This window comes from Microtus pennsylvanicus, chromosome 13 (assembly GCF_037038515.1).
Source record: "Microtus pennsylvanicus isolate mMicPen1 chromosome 13, mMicPen1.hap1, whole genome shotgun sequence".
NCBI lineage: Eukaryota > Metazoa > Chordata > Mammalia > Rodentia > Cricetidae > Microtus > Microtus pennsylvanicus.
Genome location: NC_134591.1, coordinates 65838737 through 65858107, shown reverse-complemented (window position 1 = coordinate 65858107; position 19371 = coordinate 65838737). Strand labels below are relative to the sequence as shown.

Below are 19371 nucleotides of genomic sequence, written 5' to 3'. Positions count from 1 at the left end.
AGCCCCAGCTGTCTCCTTACCAAGGTGCTTCTGCAGGAAGGCCAAGATGGCCCGCACCATAACCTCCTGTCCTTCATAAGGGTCCAAGGTCCCACGAGTGTGACTGGATAAGAATTTAGCAAGCAGGTTGCCGTTCACGAAAGCAAAGTCGGTTTGACTCCGATGAACAGCTCCGCTAGAGACAAAGAGAAACGACAGGTAGGAGGGTTGAGATCGGGCACACGTGTGTGCCTACCGTGTGCAACTCTCCCAGAAACCTTGTCGGGAAGTACTTTCCGTGCGACAGAGTCTGAGAAGGAAAGACGTGACACTGGACAGAGCTAGGGTTGGAACCAAGGTGTGCCTGGCTGCACCTGGCTGCACCTGGCTGGACGTCTAGATCGCCATGCCTGACAACACAGGGAAGCAGGGTGACCCCGTAAGAGGGGAGCTGGGAGTGGAAGGTGAGGTTCCCAGCACCTGCTGTTCCTATTACACCACAGCTTTTATCCATGAAACATTTCCCCTAGCTGCCAGAACTGCGCCCAGGTTGGCCTTGAACTTTCCATGCCCCTGCCTCAGCTTCCTATGTGCTGGGATTACAGGTGTGCACCAACAGGATCAGCGTGCTTGAGTGACTTTTAGAGAAGGGTCTATGTTAGGATAACCTCTGTGAACTGGATGATCACGGAGATTCTACAAATCCCCCCAACTGTCAAAGCCTTCTCTAGCCACGGTTTTCAAATCCCCATAGGAGGCTAGAGATGTCTGGAATCCACCCAGACCCAAAACACCCATTTTCCAGAAATTACTAAGTAAATCCTACCATGCAGCTACATAAACTCTGCGGGCGGGCCTAAGCAGAGAAGAGAGACACATGAAACCCTACAGGAATTGTGACATAGGGATTCTAGCAACATTTAAATACTCTTTGAACATATAGAAAGTTCTGAATAACCTAGAAGAAATGAAGGGAGACCCAGCTGATTAAAAAATGAACAGGACGCAGGGGTTGTGCCTTTGGGGCATACTTACAGGACAGTCACAATCCTGGACTGGTCGTCCTGGGCACATATCTTCCTCATCAAGTTGACGCTCTCCACTGTCTGGAATTTCTCAGCGTTGATAAAGAACACAGGGCCCCGGGCCTTGGGGTAAAAGTCACGTTCCAGAGGGAACATCCAAGCATCCAGGGCCACAGCGCACCTGGGATAAAGCAGACATTTGGAGCTGTCACTGAAACCCGGGCAAGCATACTTAGGGTGGAGGAGGATGGAAAGGGACTCTTCTTTCCCTCGGGTGGATGACTCAGGAACCCACACCCTCCTAAGACAATCTTACACAGTCCCCTTTGCTTGTCCCCAAAGAGCCATCTAGAATTTGCACTCCCCCAGAGCATGGGTCAGATTTCCTTCTCTGGATCTACCCTCAGGTGACACACTCCAGCTCTGCGGAAAGTCAGCTCACTCAATCACTGAATTCACTCAATAGTCACTGAGTGGCCACTGTGGCCAGAGCTCTGTGGATGCAGAAATCAGTGAGAAAGGCCGTACATTTCAGGAGCTCCCGGGACACCAGGGGAGAGCGAGACACTATGAAGGTATCAGAACCACAACTCGGAGCTTTGACGCACAGGACGCTACGTGAGCCCAGAGCCTGTGTGGCAGAAAACCCATAACCTTCCTGGTACCAAAAGCAGAACCATGGCACTGAGCCACCTCCATCTCAGCAGGGGACAGCTACTGTCCACCTAATGACAGGTGCAACCGCAAAGCTCCGCCTCCCCTTTCCTTGCTCTCATACATCACCAAGGCTCGACAATTCAAATGAATCTGATTCCATCCGTGCTCCCCAACTCCATCCGTGCTCTCCCACTCCATCCGTGCTCCCCGACTCCATCCGTGTTCCCCCACTCCATCCGTGCTCCCCCACTCCATCCGTGCTCCCCGACTCCATCCGTGCTCCCCGACTCCATCCGTGCTCCCCCACTCCATCCGTGCTCCCCGACTCCATCCGTGCTCCCCGACTCCATCCGTGCTCCCCCACTCCATCCGTGCTCCCCGACTCCATCCGTGCTCCCCGACTCCATCCGTGCTCCCCCACTCCATCCGTGCTCCCCCACTCCATCCGTGCTCCCCCACTCCATCCGTGCTCCCCGACTCCATCCGTGCTCCCCGACTCCATCCATGCTCCCTGACTCCATCCATGCTCCCAGACTCCATCCATTCTCTCGACTTCATCCGTGCTCCCTGACTCCATCAGTGCTCCCCAACTCCATCCATCCTCTCGACTCCATCCATGCTCCCCAACTCCATCCATTCTCTCGACTTCATCCGTGCTCCCCGACTCCATCCGTGCTCCCCGACTCCATCCATTCTCTCAACTTCATCCGTGCTCCCCGACTCCATCCGTGCTCCTGGCTCTATCCGTGCTCCCTGACTCCATCTGTGCTCCCCATTCTCTACCCTCATGTGTATTCATCCTCTCTCCATTTTGCTCTCCCTTGCACCACATCCACCTAGCCCTTTGAGCTGCTCTGCTGCATCACAGTCGCCAGGAGGTTCTTTAAAATCTAAGACTGACTGCTCTGTTTAAAATCCTGTAATGGTGTTCTCATTTTATTTTATTATTTTTTTTAAGATAGGGTCTTCCTTAGGCTTGCCTTGAACTCTGTGATCCTCCTGCCTCAGCCTCTATATAGCACAGAGACATGGGTATGTAGGTCACATCTCTTGGCCTGTTTATTTTCCTTCATTGTACTTAGTGCTATGAAGTTGCTAGTCACTTTCCTCCCCCAACAATGTAATCTCTCGAAGTCAGACCTTGTTCAGCTGGTCAGACAGTCCCCAGAACACAACCCTTGTGTAACATATCCCTGCTGAATGAATGAGTGAATGAATGAACGGTGTGTGACGTGCCCAGAACACAACCCTTGTGCAACACATCCCTGCAGGATGAGCGAATGAATGAATGAATGAACGGTGTGTGACACGCCCAGAACACAACCCTTGTGCAACACATCCCTGCGGGATGAGCGAGTGAATGAATGAACGGTGTGTGCAGCTTGATGGCATCAGCATCACTGGTACTCACCGAAACCGGACCTCCTGGGTCAGAGCAAGAACGGCTGTAGCTCCTCCAAAGGAGTGTCCCATCACGGCCACCCGGCTCATGTCGATGCCGTCCTGAGGAAACCAGGGAACTTAGCCGAGCAGACACTCACAGAGAAGCGGCTGTAAGGGAATGAGGTGAGGCGCGATACCACCGAACCTGCACCATCTGTGCCTCCGGCCAGAGGAGGACGGCACAGCACTGAGGCAGAACTGATGTGGGATTTCCCTCTGTATGCTGTGATTCTGCTTCAAGAGGAAGATGGGCATTGAAGAGGCTCCTTCTGGAGTTTGTCAGTCATTTGGGCAAGAAACTGCTCTTGCCTGGACTGCTTGATAAACTGGACATGTGGGAACCATAATGAAATGACTGCTGAACTTGCCTAAAGGTGAGACCATCCTTCAGGGTTTCTGCTACACAAAAGGGTTTGCCAAATATTCTGCAGGACACAGAAAAATGTGACAGACAAGCTGCCAATATAAGTGGAACTGTCTATGAAATTTCCTGCTTCACAGAAAAGTCTGCTGGATACTATGAGCCTGTGAGCTGAATATGGATGCCCCGATGGTACATAAGAACTTTGGGTGACTGTCCAGGCAGTGAGATGTCTCTGTCAATTCTAGAGTTTTGGAAGTTGCTTACAACGCACTTCCTGTTTACTTAGATAATATTATAACCTTCTGGAGTCTTTGGTGGAATTATAGTTACAGTTTTCCTTAGTTACAATAAAAGATAAAATAGATATAAATATTGTAACTATAATTCTTGTTTTATACTTGTTTTGTCATATGTAATTTTACTATGTTATAGTTCAAACCTTTCTTTTTTTAATTTAAACAGAAAAGGGGAGGTGATGTGGGATTTCCCTCTGTATGCTGTGATTACCATTAATGAATAAAGAAACTGCTTTGGACTTATAGCAGGCAGAATTTAGCTAGGCATGGAAAACTAAACTGAATGCTGGGAGAAAGAAGGGCAGAGTCAGAGAGACACCATGTAGCCCTGTCGAAGACAGACGCCCGAACTTTAGCAGGTAAGCCACAGCCACGTGGCTATACACAGATTAATAGAAATGGGTTAAATTAATATAAGAGTTAGCCAATAAGAAGCTAGAGCTAATGGGCCAAGCAGTGATTTAATTAATACATTTTATGTGTGATTATGTGTATTATTTCTAAGCTAGTTAGGTGGCCAGGAACCAACTAGCGGCCCTCCCTACTACACAGAATGATGGCAAGTTCAGAACCAGCCTGGGCTACACAGTGAGACATTGTCACAATTAAAAAAAAATAAAAAGAGGAATCTCTGGTCTCTGGGGTGTAGCTCAGTGGCAAAAAACACAGAAAAGCCTACAAGTTTGACACCCAGCATGGCAAAGAGAAGAAAAAGAGGACTAGGGGACTTTCTGTCACCTGAAGAGTTCCCTTTCTTTTGATCTTTGGTGTGAGCAACCTTAAGGGGACTATGCTTTTTGGTTTTGTTTTGAGACAGGGTATTTTTTGCCGGTTGTGGTGGCGCATGCCGGTAGGATGTGCTGAAGGAGGCAGAGGCAGGAGTTCGAGACAGGGTATTTTGTTTGTTTGTTTGTTTTGTTTTTTCAAGACAGGGTTTCTCTGTCTAACAGTTCTGACTGCACTGGAACTCGCTGTATAGACCAGGCTGGCCTCAAACTCACAGAGATCTCTCTCCACATGTTGGGATTAAAGGTGTGGCACATGCCTTTAATCCCAGCAGTCAGGAGGCAGAGGCAGGCAGATCTCTGTGAGTTCGGGACCAGACTGCTCTACAGAGTGAGTTCCAGGATAGGCTCCAAAGCCACACAGAGAAACCCTATCTCAAAATACAAATAAACGAAAAGGTGTGTGCCCCCACACCGGCTCAGCTTGACTTCTGTAATCCCCCTGCTAACACTACTATCTGCTGAGGGCAAGCGTTCAAATGTGTGTGGGTACCCAAACAGACAAGTTGCCAGGGTTCCACCAGCTCATCAGAAAACACACTGAGAAGCAGCCCCCTTCATCCTCTACAGCGGTAGTTCTCAACCTGTGTGGCTGACCACTTTGACAAACCTCTACCTCCAAAAAAATTACCATTATGATTCATTATAGTAGCAAAACTAGTTACGAAGTAACAATAAAATAATTTTATGGTTGGGGATCACCATAACATGAGGAGCTGTATTTAAGGGTTGAGAACCACTGGTCCACAGTTCCAGCCTCACAAGCTGGTCCTGGAGGATACCACAGAGCACACAGAGGGGAGCACAGGGAACTCCCGCCCCCCTCCCCACTTAGCTCTGGAGTGAGGCCCGCTTGTGCAGACAGCAAGTCAGGTCCTCTGCACGGCTGTCCTGATTTTTACCCACAGCCCGGGGAGGCTTTGTGCGCTCTCACTGCTGTGTCTATTCCAGGTTGATCCCAGAAGCCTCTGAAGCATGGCTCTATAAAAAGCCACCGCTGACGCCTGCTAAGGGGCTGGGGAAATCTCCCCGGGCTTTGTGTTCAGAAGCCCTGCTCTCCTCAACGTCTAGCCCAGGGAAGGTGTCCATCCTCCCCCTCGGCTGAGAGAAGCACCGGGAGGGAGGGGATCTTTTATTGTTGTTTGTTTTGTTTTGCCAGACAGGTTTTTTTTTTTTTTCTGTGTGACAGCCCTAGCTGTCCTGGAACTAGCACTGTAGACCAGGCTAGCCTTAAACTCACAGAAACTCACCTGCCTCTGCCTCTTGACTGCTGGGATTAAAGGTGTGCGCCAGCACCGTCCGGTGTGAATGGGCTCTTTAGCTTTTAAAACCTAAGTGACTGTTCGCAGGCCTCCAAACTCAGGTTTGTAGAGAAGTCTCCCACCCCCAGTTTCCTTTCCACCAGCTGCCTGCTTCCTGCTCCCAACCAGTGAAGGTTTCTTCAGTGTCCTTGTTGAGCTTGTCACTGGGAAGATGAGCAGACAGGATGGGCACTCCTCCTTCTCCCCACAGGTGCTCCTCCAGTGCATGTTCATGCATAGCAGTATTAGTACAGAGGGGTTGCCTCGTCCTTCCCTATGGCTACGCTTGACATCACTCGGAAACCGACAGCTGGCTGCTCACTAAATCTGTCCCCAGACACACAGCGAGACCATTTCTTTGCAGTTCCATGTGACAGAGTCCTAGCTAACAGCATGAGCAAAAGTCTAACTTTCAAAGCTGAAAGTTTGGTTAAGAGCACTTGCTGCCCTTGCAGAAGACCCGGATCTGACTTCCAGTACCCAAGTCTGGCTTCTCACAACTGCCTGTGACTCCAGCTCCAGGGGAATCCACACCTCTGGCCTCTGTACTTGTACACACCCACATGCAGGTGCACACACTAACACATGACCTCAAATAACAAAAATAAATATATATATTTGAAAGTCTAACTTCCAAGGACATCTATAAAAGCTCTCAGGCGCTTCCCTGCCCAAGCCCTTCTGCAGGCCTAATGCATGTAGTCCATGCCCTTCTGCAGACTTAACGCATGTAGTCCATGCCCTTCTGCAGACCTAATGCACTGTAGCCCATGCCCTTCTGCAGGCCTAATGCATGTAGCCCATGCTCTTCTGCAGGCCTAATGCATGTAGCCCATGCCCTTCTGCAGGCCTAATGCATGTAGCCCATGCCCTTCTGCAGACCTAATGCATGTAGCCCATGCCCTTCTGCAGGCCTAATGCATTGTAGCCCATGCCCTTCTGCAGACCTAATGCATTGTAGCCCATGCCCTTCTGCAGACCTAATGCATTGTAGCCCATGCCCTTCTGCAGACTAATGCATTGTAGCCCATGCCCTTCTGCAGACCTAATGCATGTAGCCCATGCCCTTCTGCAGACCTAATGCATGTAGCCCATGCCTTTCTGCAGACTTAACGCATGCAGTCCATGCCCTTCTGCAGGCCCAATGCATGTAGCACAAATGAGTTCAAGAGTGCAGAGGGCAGAAGCCCTCGGATGAAGGAGCCCAGGGCTGGGTGCATTTCAGTGGCAGAGCAGCTTTCTAGCTTGTGCCAAGCTCCAAGTTTAATCCCAGTTCTGAAAGGAGCCTGGAGCCCTGGGCTGCCTCCTGCCCCCCACCCCCCAGCACGCTGTGAACAGTAGACAAGAGAGACGTTTCTATTGGATGAAGACACTGAGAGGGGTCTAGGGGTCCTAGCAATTAGCATTCCCAGGGGCTCTGAGAGGAACAGGTGGCTCCTCCCAACTGTTCGCTCTTAGGAACAATACAGGATAAATTTACAGACTGGAAACTGGTGGATTAAAAAAAAGAGAGCTGAAGGAAGGAAGGGAGGGAGGGAGGGAGGGAGCTGGTTGGTTTCGCATTTCCTCTGAGATCTACCTGGACAGTGGCTGCTGCTGCTCAGTGCCTGGCTCAGATCTCAGGCAGGAGGTCTGGACTTCAGCACTGGGGCACCTGCTTCTCCACTAGGCAGGCAGTCACCGATGCTCACTGGAGTCCAGGCTCTGCCTCACACATGGGCATGTGGGATTTTCAAGAGGTGTTGAGACAAAAAACTTAGGTTTTTGGGAACAAAAGTCCCAGGTTAAAACTGGTGCCATTTTCTTTTCCTTTTTAATTTTAATTGTATTTTATGTGCATGGGTATTTTGTCTGTGTGCCTGGTGCCCATGAGAGCCAGAAAAGCGTGCTGGATCCCCTGGAACTAGAGTGTCAGACAGTTGGGAACTGCCATGTGAGTGCTGGGAATCAAACCTGAGTCCTTAACCACAAGCCATCTCTGCAGCTCCTCCACCATGTTCGTAATAATACTCAGACTCATGAGTGTCTTCACTCAGTGTACGGAAGTATGATGCCGACTTTGTGAGTCTACGTGGGAAGCCCTTCCACAGCAGAATTCTTATCACACAGTGAAATATTACATGAGCATTCAAAATATGCCATAAGCAGTACCTGGCTGTGTATACCTGAAATCCCAGTACTCAAAAGGTAGACGTAGGAGGACCAAGAGTTTGAGGCTAGTCTCACCTACACAGTAAGCTTGGGGCTAGCCAGGGACACACGAGACCCTGTCTCAAAAGAAAAAAGAAGAGAAGGAGGAGGAGAAGACGAAAGAGGAGGAAGAAGAAGAAGAAGAAGAAGAAGAGGAGGAGGAGGAGGAGGAGGAGGAGGAGGAGGAGGAGGAGGAAGATTAAGATTCAGCACTTGGGAGATTGAGGTGGGAAGACTGCCGTGAGTTCAAGGACAGTCTGGGCTGGGCTACATAATGAGCTCTGAACTAGTCTGGGATATGAATCAAGACCCTGCTTAAAATTAGCTAGCATGAAAAAAAAACACTGTTTTACTGTGTGTGTGTGGGGGGGTGGGTGCTACTACATTTTGTTTTGACATTAGAGGGAGAAAAAAGATTAGGGGAGAAAAGGACATTGGAAGGCAGAAACTGTACTTCCCCAGCCACCAAGTCCACAGCCAGGACAGTGTCATGCCTTCTAGGAGGGGTCTTGGGACTCCCTTAGAAGCCTTCTTAGCTACTTGCCTGAAGTAGACAAGTTGCTGTTCCTCAACACCCTGCCCTTGAGAAGGAACTGTCCCCTCTAGCCATGTGGCAGAGTGGGACCCTTAGTCCTGGTGTCCTAGCTCCTCTGACCGGAAAGGCGGCATAGCCCAGGCAGGCCAACCCGAATAACTCTCCCCTGGCACAGTGACTAGGCCATGCAGACTGTCATCCCCACAAGCCACAGCCTAGAAGCTGAGAGAGACTTTTCTTTTGGATTCTGGGGCTGTTTGGGCACAGGCCTGGGTTTTAGCAACTAGCTTTCTTGCTTGGAATCTGGTGAGAACGAAGGACACACATGCACAGGGAAACTGAGCCTACAGAGGGGGCATCAGGGTGCAGAGCTGCCAAGTGTGAGACCCTAGATCCCACTATGCCAACCTGATGTCTCCCGGTGCTCTTGGTGGCTGTGAGCCAGCAAGGCTGTGAGGAAGGTGTAGCTCTGGGCCATCCCAACTGCTGTCATACCTTCAGGGTCATCAGGTCCAATCCACCAGGAAAGACATTGAGGACCGTCTTCCCGCCAGAGGCGTCCTGCAGGATCTGCAGCACCCGCACGCACTCTCTCACCCGCTGGTGAACCTGCAACACAGCCAGTCTGCTGGAGCACCCCATAACCACAACTCAGCCCCCACAGAACTCAGCAGGAGAGGGGGTCTGCCCACTGCATCTCAGCAGACACTGTGGTCCCTTGCAGCTCACACGGATACTGAGATCGTAGAGAGTGGACCCAGGAGTTCGGATTCCACTAGCCTACCCGCAGGCCCACCAGGTCGGCCACATGAGAGGATGTGCATGGGAACATTCTGCCAACAGAAGGAGCTGTCAGAGTTCTTATTCTCAAGCCTTTGTCTGCCACCCCTTCTCCCGTTAACCCCGCCTTTTAAGGACTGACCCCGCCCCGCCCCCAACAACCAGACAATGGGTTTTTTTGGTGGGAATTTTTCTCTTGCCTCTTTCTCTGCAGGCTAGGAATCCTTTACCAGGAATTTGCACACTTGAGCTTGGCTCTGCGATGGAGCACCGGGGAACACCCAGAGCCTGGTCCCTTGCTGATGGCTAACTATCAGCAGGCAGGGTCTGGCAGGAGCTCAGAAAGAAAGTCAGCCTGCAGACGGGAGTTATGCAGAGACAGGGATGGACTGGCCCCCTCTGAGAGCAAGTTCCATGGCTGTGAGGCTGCCCCACAGGTCCTACTCACCTCACCTCCTACCAACGTGAGCCAATCAGCTCTGCTGCCACCTAAGCAGGCTTAAAATGGACTCTGTCAACCTCAGTAGCCCTGTGAGTCATACCTAATCTATTCTCACGGATGTGGGGAGCTCAGGCCACTACACTGAGGCTTTTGAGAAAGAAAAGTGGTTAAAAGTCTTGCTTGTGGTTGACTGAAGGTTAATGTTAATGGCCTGCTCCCCCTGGGGATGCTATTAGAAGGTGGAGTCTTTAGAAGGCAGGACTAGGTGTGAGGTCTTTAAGTCACTGGGGAGGGATTGGGGAGGTCACTACACCCCACCTTCCCTGCCATCTGGGATTTTCACCAGAGGCCCCAAGAAATAGGTCCACCTGACCTTGGGCTGCCATCTCCAGAACTAGGAATTAAAAACGCTGCTCCCTTGTAAGGTGATAGCTTCAGGTATTCGCTGGAGAGACGGAAAGATGGCCAGAACCACGATATGCTGCAGAACCAGCCGGCTTCCATCTTAGGTGTAAAAGCCATCTTACAGTAAAGACAAACTCGGTTCCTCCTGTTTATGATTATACCTGTTTCTCAAGGATTGGGCTAGGCCCTCCTGTAAGCCTCACTGCAATGGTCTGTACTGCCTGTTCCGGAACGGCAGTCATGTCTTTGCTTCAAACAGTTCTTTATAACCATTTCGCAACCCTGTCTTCACTTCAAAAGATTATATGACCGCCTACGACTGCCTTGTTATGACCATGACTACGTTGTTGTGACTGTGACCGCCTTGCTAGGCCCATTTTGCAGCCATGTCTTTGTTCCGGGAGGGACTAACTTGTTACGCTTATTCTCTACTCCCGTAACCCCGACTACTTTGCCCACCAAACCCCCCATTTAGAAACCCACGGGCTGCAAAAGACTTGGCTTCCTCGCATCTAAGGCTAATGTCTTGAAACTTACCTTGGGGAGGCAGCCCGTGTACAGGAGTAAAAAAGCTTACTTTAATTACTGGCTTGCTTTAATTTGGCTGTGATGATTTGGGTCCCATCTTTGGATTAACACCAGAGGGTGTGAATCCACCTCGCCATTCTGATCGTGGTACTGCGACTATGCCACCTGGCATAAGCCTACCTGGGGATTCCTAACGTGGAACTCCTTCTCCCCTTCCTTGATTCGGCGGAAGGGGATCCATTCCTCCTCCAGCGATTCAGTGGGCTGGCTCTCTTGTGGGGTCTGCTTGCAGAAGTAGGTGGTCGAAGCTGACTGGTCCCTGAAGCACACATGCAACCAGAAAGAAGACAGCGGTGAGCTTATTTTTCCTCTTTATCCGCGCCCTCCCCTCCGACCATGATACATGGGCTCTCTGCTTGGCTGGCAGGTAAGGAGATGGGGGCATGCGTAGGGGAGCAGAAGGGCTGGGGACAGACCTGGGTTTGAGCCCATTGTCACTTTCAGCCAGTTACTGAGCATCTTTTAAATGGATATGATAACTGTTTTGTGTGGTCATTAGAAATAATACGCAGGGGTCAGGAATGTGGCTCAGGGACAGAATGTTTGCTATGAGTGTGGGTCTGAGGCCCCAGCACCACAAACAGAACTACAGAAATAACACATTAACAGTGACTAGCCTGTACCCTAGCTCACAGGCATCCACCTGACCGCAGTTCACTGGAATCTGCTAACCTGTGCTCCGGGAGAGCAACCACGAAGCCCCGGGAGGCCAGCTCCATGCTGAAGGCCGAGTACAGCGCCCTAGAGAGCCACGGAGAGAAGAGATCAAAACCACGGCCCAGCTTCACCCACACTCTGCTGGCGGTCACCTCAAAATACTGGCTAGGTAGGTGTCACGGGTGGTCCTCTGAGTACTCTCCCCAGACAATGCAGCCCTCATCCCAGGGCTCCGGGGTCCATCCCGGAAGGCAGGACGTTTGCAAGTCAATTTTCAACCCGAGATGCCTGCTAATGGATTTGTGTGTTCCTATGTGTTAACATGTATGTACACGTGTGTGTCTGCATGTGAAGGCCATGTTGTCGGGTGTCTTTTTTCAATCACTTTCTACCTTATTATTATTATTTTCAGTCAGGGTTTCTCATTAAACCTAGAATACATCGTTTCTGTGAGACTAGCTGGCCAGAGAGTTCCAAGGAGCCTCCTGCCTCATCCACTCCTGAACTGGGGTTGCAGGTGTGTGTGGCCATGGTCAGACTTTACACAGGCTTTGGGGATCAAACTCAAGTCAGTCTCATGCTTGTACAGAAAGTACTAAACCCACTGAGCAGAGTCTTATTGGATAGCCCAGGCTGTTCTGGACCTCCTTATGTATGTAACCCTGGCTGGCCTCGAACTCACAAAGATCTGCCTGCCTCTACCTCCAGAGTGCTAGGATTAAAAACACGTGTCACAGGACTCAGCATAAATACTTTTTAAAACCACATAAGGGGCCAGGTGGGGATGGTGTACACCTTTAACACCCGCACTTGGAAGGCAGAGGCAGGAAGATCTCTGTGAGTTTGAAGCCAGCCTGGTCTACAGAGTGAGTCCTGGACAGCCAGAACTACAGCACAGAGAAGCCTGTCTCAAAAACAAACCACAGACAAACACCACACAAGGACCGGAAAGATGGCTCATCAGGTAGAGGCGTTTGCCTCACCAGCCTAGGACCCTGAACGTGGTCCCCAGGACGCACGTAATAGGAGAGCCCTTACTCCACACAGCTGTTCTTACCTTCCACCAATGAGTCCACAAGTACCAAGTGATGATAATAAATTTTAAACACACAGACAAATCAAAAGCAATTGAAAAATTTCAAGCAGTCATGTTTTTTAACATTAAAAAGGGGCATTGGGATGACTGCAGAGCTGGCTCAGCAGTTAAGAGATGGACTGGTCTGCTGGAGGACCCAGGTTTGACTCCTAGCGCCCACATAGTGGCTCACAACCATCTGTAACTCCAGTTACAAAGGATCTGGGACCCTCTTCTGGCCTCCATAGGCACTGCATGCATGTAGTATACGGATATACATGCAAGCAAAACACCTATACACATTTTTTAAAAAAAGATGGGCTGTAACTCAGCGGTAGCACATTTGCCTAGCATGCACATGGCTCTGGGTTCAATTCCCAGGACTGCAAAAAATACAAAGAAAAAGGTATTTTAGCCAGTTGAGGTAGCATATAACTATAATCCCAGAACTTGGAAGGCAGAGGTAGGAATATCAGGAGTACAAAGTCATCCTTAGTTATATAGTGAGTACAAACTACCTTGTGCTACATGAGTTGCTGTCAAAAAAGGAATGAAGGAAGGGAAGAAGGGAAGGAGGGAGGGAGGGATGGAGGGAGGGAGGGAGGGAAGAAAGGGAGACAGGCAGGCAGGCCAAACATGCTAGTACACACGTGCTATCCTAGCACTTGAGACATGAAGGTGGGGTCAGGAGTTCAGGGCTAGCCTTGTCTATGCATCAAGATCTTGTCTCAAAACAAGTAAGAAGAAACTGAGAGCTGAAGAGACGGCTCAGCTGTTAGAGCACTTGCTGCTCCAACTGCCTATCACTCCAGTTCCAAAGGATCTGGTGCCCTCTTCTGGCCACAGTGGACACTTGCACACAAGTGCATATACACACACGCACAAACAACTAAAAAAATATTTTTAATCTATTTCTTAAGTAAAAAAGAAGAGATGGGCAATGGTGGTGCATGCCTTTACTCCCAGCACTTGGGAGGCAGAGGTAGACGGATCTCCGTGAGTTCAAAGCTAGCCAGGTCTACAAAGTGAGTTCCAGGACAGCCAGGGCTACACAGAGAAACCCTGTCTCAAAAAACTAAAACCAAACCAAAACAAAGAAAACAGAACAAAACAAAAAACAAAAAAAGCAAAAAGAAGCAGTCTAACTTTACTGATCTATTTTATTTAAGCTATAATAGCCTGTTATACTTTTACCTTATTTCACCTGCTGTAATCTGTATAACCCACTCTAATTTCTAAATATAATAAAACTTTTTAAAAAATATTTATTTATTTATTATGTATACAATATTCTGTCTCTGTGTACGTCTGCAGGCCAGAAGAGGGCACCAGACCCCATTACAGATGGTTGTGAGCCACCATGTGGTTGCTGGGAACTGAACTCAGGACCTTTGGAAGAACAGGCAATGCTCTTAACCACTGAGCCATCTCTCCAGCCCCCTATAATAAAACTTTTAATAAATGAAATGTTATTGCAGACTTTTACTCCCATGCAGACTTTGTACTCTGGTGCACATTTTACACCGGAAGCATTTCTCGGCACTGACCAACCATCTTCTAAGCCTTAAAGACTCACACAGAGCTGACAGCTTATAGATCAAACAGTCCTAACAAATGAAGCTGCATCACATAAGAGTATCCCAGAGATTTTCTTTCAAAAATAGAGTGCTCCTTTAGATTGCCTGGGATGCAGACATAGATTGGAACAAAAGCAGCCCCCATAGGGCATGAGATAACATTATAATGGAAGCCATACATAGTAGAGCAAGATTATAAAGTCTGGTTCTCTGATACATTCATGTAACTGTGACGTCAGCCCTAAACGTCTGTCTTTGGTTCCCCTCAGCCACTTCTTTGTGTTTTGATGCAGGGCTTTATGTAGTCCAGGGTGGTCTCAAACTCGCTGTTTGGCAGAAGATGACTTTGAACTCCTGATCCTTCCGTTTCTAGCTTCTAAGTGGTGGGTTATCAGCAGATGCCCCTGTGCCTGCCCTTCTAGCTGCCTTTAACTGAGAGAGAAATAAAGACGTTTTGTTTGTGAGTGGGTGTTGCTTTCTTCTTTTGCAGCCTATGTCTAGTTTACACTTGCGATGCTCTGGGCCTCTCGGGGGGCCGTGAGTATGGGCGTGTACGATGTGCCCGGGGAAGGAATGAATTTGATCATGCTCTAGACCCTCATATCTGGTGTGGTCTGTTAAACATACCTTCACAACCAAGGGAGAGCCGATTTCTAAGGTTTCCTTCCAGCGTCTCCCAGGCTTCCAGAGAGGCAGTGAACTGGATGAATGACTTTGCATCCCTTCCCGGTGTGTACTGTGTGATGTAGACAAGTTGCTGCTCGCTGCTTAGGGTCCAGGCATGCCTATCTGCCTACTTCAGGGGGCCGTGTGGGGACCACGGGGAGCAGTGGCCTTCTGGAAGCCAGCTAGGTGACATTTACAGGCACAGGCTCCTCCCTGGGAGCACGGGGAACAGTGGCATTCTGGAAGCCAGCTAGGCAGTATTTACAGCTCAGGCTCTTCCCTTGCATGGGAAGCTACCCATCCGTGAACAAGGGAAGAATTTCAAGGTGAAATTAACCAGAGACACTAAAAGGAAAATGTTCTTTGACCCCCTCCCTCTTCCTCTTGGAATTTCACTCGGGTTAATGAAGGACGTCTGTACGGGCCCACTTTGGTCTACTGAGGGCTGGACTGTCCCTAGCTTCCTAGTCAAAGGGTCACCTCCAGATCACGTGCTCACTGCTTTCTCCAGCGTAGCCATGAGCGGGGAATGCCTGTTTCCTAGTTTCTTCTCTCTGATAGGCCAACACACACACACGCCCACATACACACATGCACACATGCACACGTACGCACATACACACATGCACCCCGCTCTGAAGGCTGAGTGTGACTCTCATACTCACAAGCAGGCTCGCTATCAGTTTACTACAAAAGAAACCAGCATAGAAAACCACACGCTCGCCTCCCAGCCTTAGCTTCACACCTAATCTCCACTGGGTCCATCTAGTTGCTTTGTCTGTACGCCACTTGCTGCCATTGCTGACTGGCCAGTGACGTTTGTACACCAGCTCCTCTAGCATGAGTGACTTTCTGAATGTGTCTATGTCTGGATTTCCCACCTTCCTTTTGTGCCAAGGGGGCTGCACCCAGCTGGTACTTAAGAGAGGTTGGTGAATGAATGGGATCCAGCAGAACAGCCCTGTGTTCCTTTACGAATGAGTATTCCCTGGGAAACTGACTCCAGACACTGTCATACGCATGGGGGCACAGAAGACAGGCGTGGTGTCTGCTTTCACAGAGGCTACTCTAGCAGGGAGGACAGACACTGGAACACAATCACACAAGTGACAGATGCTCTGTGGGGCTGTCTCAGCAGCCAAGAGGGAGCACGGCTCTTGCAGAGGACCCAAATTCCCAGCACCCACCTCGGGAGGCTCACAACCACCTCTAACTCCAGCTCCAGGGGTCTGATGCTCTACAGTTTCCTCAGGTACCTATGTTCAGGTACACACACACACAAACACACACACACACAAAACACATGAACGCACATGTAATTAAAACTAGAATAAATCATTTTTCAAATACGCTGCAATTGTGTTTAGTACTGAGAAGGACACAGAGTGCCTGGAAACTCAGCCTCACAGAAGAGCCAGGATGGGCACCCTCAGAAAGGGACACACAGACCAGGTGTGCAGTGTGCACCTCCAATCTCAATACTTGAAAATGTAAAAACAGAATTAAGTTTTAAAAAAGTTATTAAAATGCTTCATTTAGGGCCTGGAGAGATGGCTCAGTGGTTAAGATCACTGGCTGCTCTTCCAGAGGACTACGGGTTTGATTCCCAGTGCCCACATGATGACTCACAACCATTTGTAACTCCAGTCCCAGGGGATCTAACACTCTGAAAGAAAGAAAGAAAGAAAGAAAGAGAGAGAGAGAGAGAGAGAGAGAGAGAGAGAGAGAGAGAGAGAGAAGGAGGGAGGGAGGGAAAAAAGAAAGAAAAAAAGGTTTCATTTAGAAGAACACCGATGTACTCAACAAATGTTTACTGAGACCTCAATCTGCCAGGCACTCTTCAAGATACTAGCAAGGTCAGATCCGGGCTTCTTTTGGTGTAAGACAGGGCATCACCACACAGCATCCACTGAACTCAGGACCCTGCAGCTTCTGCCTTCCAGACTGACCAATGTGAGCCACTACACTCCGCCATCTTGAAAACAGATCTCCTTGCCTGTAGTGCAGACAAGAGCTGGAGGGTTGGCAGCATCTGAGACGTGTAGCATTCTGGGATATAAAGCAGCGTGTATATATTACAGATGAACCAACAGAGAGTGCACTAACACACCTAAGGGAGAGCAAGCAGACTGCACCCCATGGTGTGGACAGAAAGAGCCCTGGGAGCCCAATGTCTGGGAGAGAACTGGAGGGCTGTGCACCTAGCAGGAACCAGTCCAATAAAAATCTCATAAACCACCACGTGGGAGACCACGGATCCAGTTGGCAGATGTTGAAACCCAGGCTCAGAGAGTATTAGAACTTTCTCCAGCCCTGTGGTATACAACTGCCAGGGGTAGGGTTTGCAGGTTAGGTAGCACAGGCTAGCATGTCCCCAGACGACCAGAAACTAATTGAAAATCCATGGCATATGAATCCAAGGTGTTTCTGGCACTGCTTTGCCCAAGCTGTATCTGGAAACTTCTCTGCCGCCTTGGGCTCTGCACGCACGTGTACTACACCATGCCATCGTACCTGGCTATGTCAAAAAGGCTACTGGAAACACCTGGGTGCAGATTTGATATTGCTGCGTCCCACGAATGACAGTGTTTTTACCGTACAAAGATCTCTGCTCTTCTGGGCCTAATCACAGGAAACAAAGACCTTTCGTGTTCCCAGCATCATTCCTCCGTGTGTCGGTATCAAGCTAGTCTAGTTTTGGATTGGACTGGATTGGAATGTTGGCTTTTTAAAGACTGGCACCTGGGGGTGGCTGGAGAGATGGCTCAGTGGTTAGGGAGCACTGGCTGCTCTTCCAGAGGACCCAAGTTTGATTCCCAGCGCCCCACATCAGGTGGCTCGCAGCTCTCCGCAACTTCAGCTCCACAGGACCTGACACCTTTGGCCTCCGTGAATACTCGAAATCACACGCACATAGCTACAGGCACATACCCACACGCGGACATGCAATCTACACACATAATTAAAAAGAATAAAAATAAATCTTGAAAAAAAAAGGACTGGTGTTTGGGATGCTAATTTGAGTTTCACACACACACACACAAAAAAGTGTTAAATGAATCTTGGCTTGGGATTAAGATGAAATTTCCAATTTCTGAAATGCCCCTAAGCATGATTCTGTCATTTTGTACTAGGTATTTATGTAAGCGACATTCTCAGCATAAACAAGTCCATCCAGCTCATAGAGGCAAATTTGCAAAAATGATATGCGTGCCAAATCATTTTAAAATCAATTTCCTTTTTTGGGGGGTTAAGACAGGTTTCTCTGCATAGTCCTGGCTGTCCTGGAACTCACTCTGTAGCCCTGGCTATCCTGGAACTAGCTCTTGTAGACCAGGCTGGTCTTGAACTCACAGAGATCCGCCTGCCTCTGCCTCCCGAGTGCTAGGATTAAAGGCGTGTGCCATCACCGCCCGGCTCCTTTATGATTTCTTACCAGCAAATGTTTGACCTGTATTCCTATTTTACACACTTTGACAGTGGGTGGTCATGTAACGATGCCCAGTAAAAGAGAGTCACAAGTGGAAAGCCTTAAGAAGCCCGGGTCTAGCCGGGCGGTGGTGGCGCACGCCTTTAATCCCAGCACTCGGGAGGCAGAGGCAGGCGGATCTCTGGGAGTTCGAGGCCAGCCTGGTCTACAAGAGCTAGTTCTGGGACAGGCTCCAAAGCCACAGAGAAACCCTGTCTCGGGTCTAGGGAGGGAGGGCCCAGCTGTGCCAACGGGAAGATGGGCAGTAAGGTGGCAGCAGGTGAGACACCTGCTACTCGACCCTCTGAGACTGCATTAAGACACGACAACCCTCACGGTGCAAGGGACAAAGCTCTTACCTGAAGCCTCCCAGGCCATGGGACAAGATGATCAAGGGGTATCCAGATTCCTTTGTCTTAAAGGGGCCATTCCAGCTAACAGGCAAGCGACAAGATCCTGGCAGAGACATAGGCTGTAGCATCTCTGGCTGCCCGGAACTACAATCCCAGGGGCAGCCTGAGTACAGGCAGGGGTGGGCATTTGTGGTCCTCCTCTCACCAGGGGAAAAAAATCCACAGAGGCAGTACTGAAGAAGTCTGGGGCAGATGTGCGGGATGCCCGGATCATGGGGACACCTGGGCTGGGGACTTGGGATGAAGGAGGCAGAGTGGCCCAGAGGGCATGCTGCAGGGGTGGCGATGCTCCCTGGGGACCAAGACTGTCTGCTATAGCTGCTGGGGTGGCAGCGGAGCACAGGACTGGTGGGATGTGGGGCAGTGGTAGGGCACGGACCTAGCATGTATGAGGCCCTGTGATCTATAGAGCAGGTAGGAATGCGTGCTAGATTTAGGAATCGCAGCCACGCCCCCACCTGACACTCCAAACGCTGCACTAAAGGCTCTTCCCATACCTGGCCCCACAGCTCTACAAAGCCTGGCAGGTGAGCAGGGTAAGGGACTTGCCTAAGGCCCCCTGCCAGTACATTACAAAGCCTGGATTGGAAGCGATGACCCAAATTCTCACACATTCAAATCTCTCCCATCTCTCCATACCAAGGACTGGACTGTACAAGCTTAAAATGACTGTGTCTGCCTAGGTTTCTCCTGGGGACAGAAACAGGCCACTGGGAAGGGCCCG

The 19371-nt window shown here is 49.8% G+C and overlaps 1 protein-coding gene across 1 annotated transcript in view; it reads right to left on the bottom strand.

Moving 5' to 3' along the window:
• Pafah2 (platelet activating factor acetylhydrolase 2) overlaps positions 1 to 19371 on the bottom strand; it is a 33393-nt gene that overhangs the window by 6842 nt on the left and 7180 nt on the right. The window contains exons 4-10 of the mRNA XM_075945084.1: positions 18594 to 18690; positions 11463 to 11531; positions 10911 to 11049; positions 9071 to 9184; positions 3073 to 3164; positions 1015 to 1185; positions 21 to 175 (exon numbers count right to left, since the gene is read on the bottom strand). Of these exons, the coding sequence (XP_075801199.1) occupies positions 21 to 175; positions 1015 to 1185; positions 3073 to 3164; positions 9071 to 9184; positions 10911 to 11049; positions 11463 to 11531; positions 18594 to 18690 (837 nt within the window). The remainder of the gene's footprint in view (positions 1 to 20; positions 176 to 1014; positions 1186 to 3072; positions 3165 to 9070; positions 9185 to 10910; positions 11050 to 11462; positions 11532 to 18593; positions 18691 to 19371) is intronic.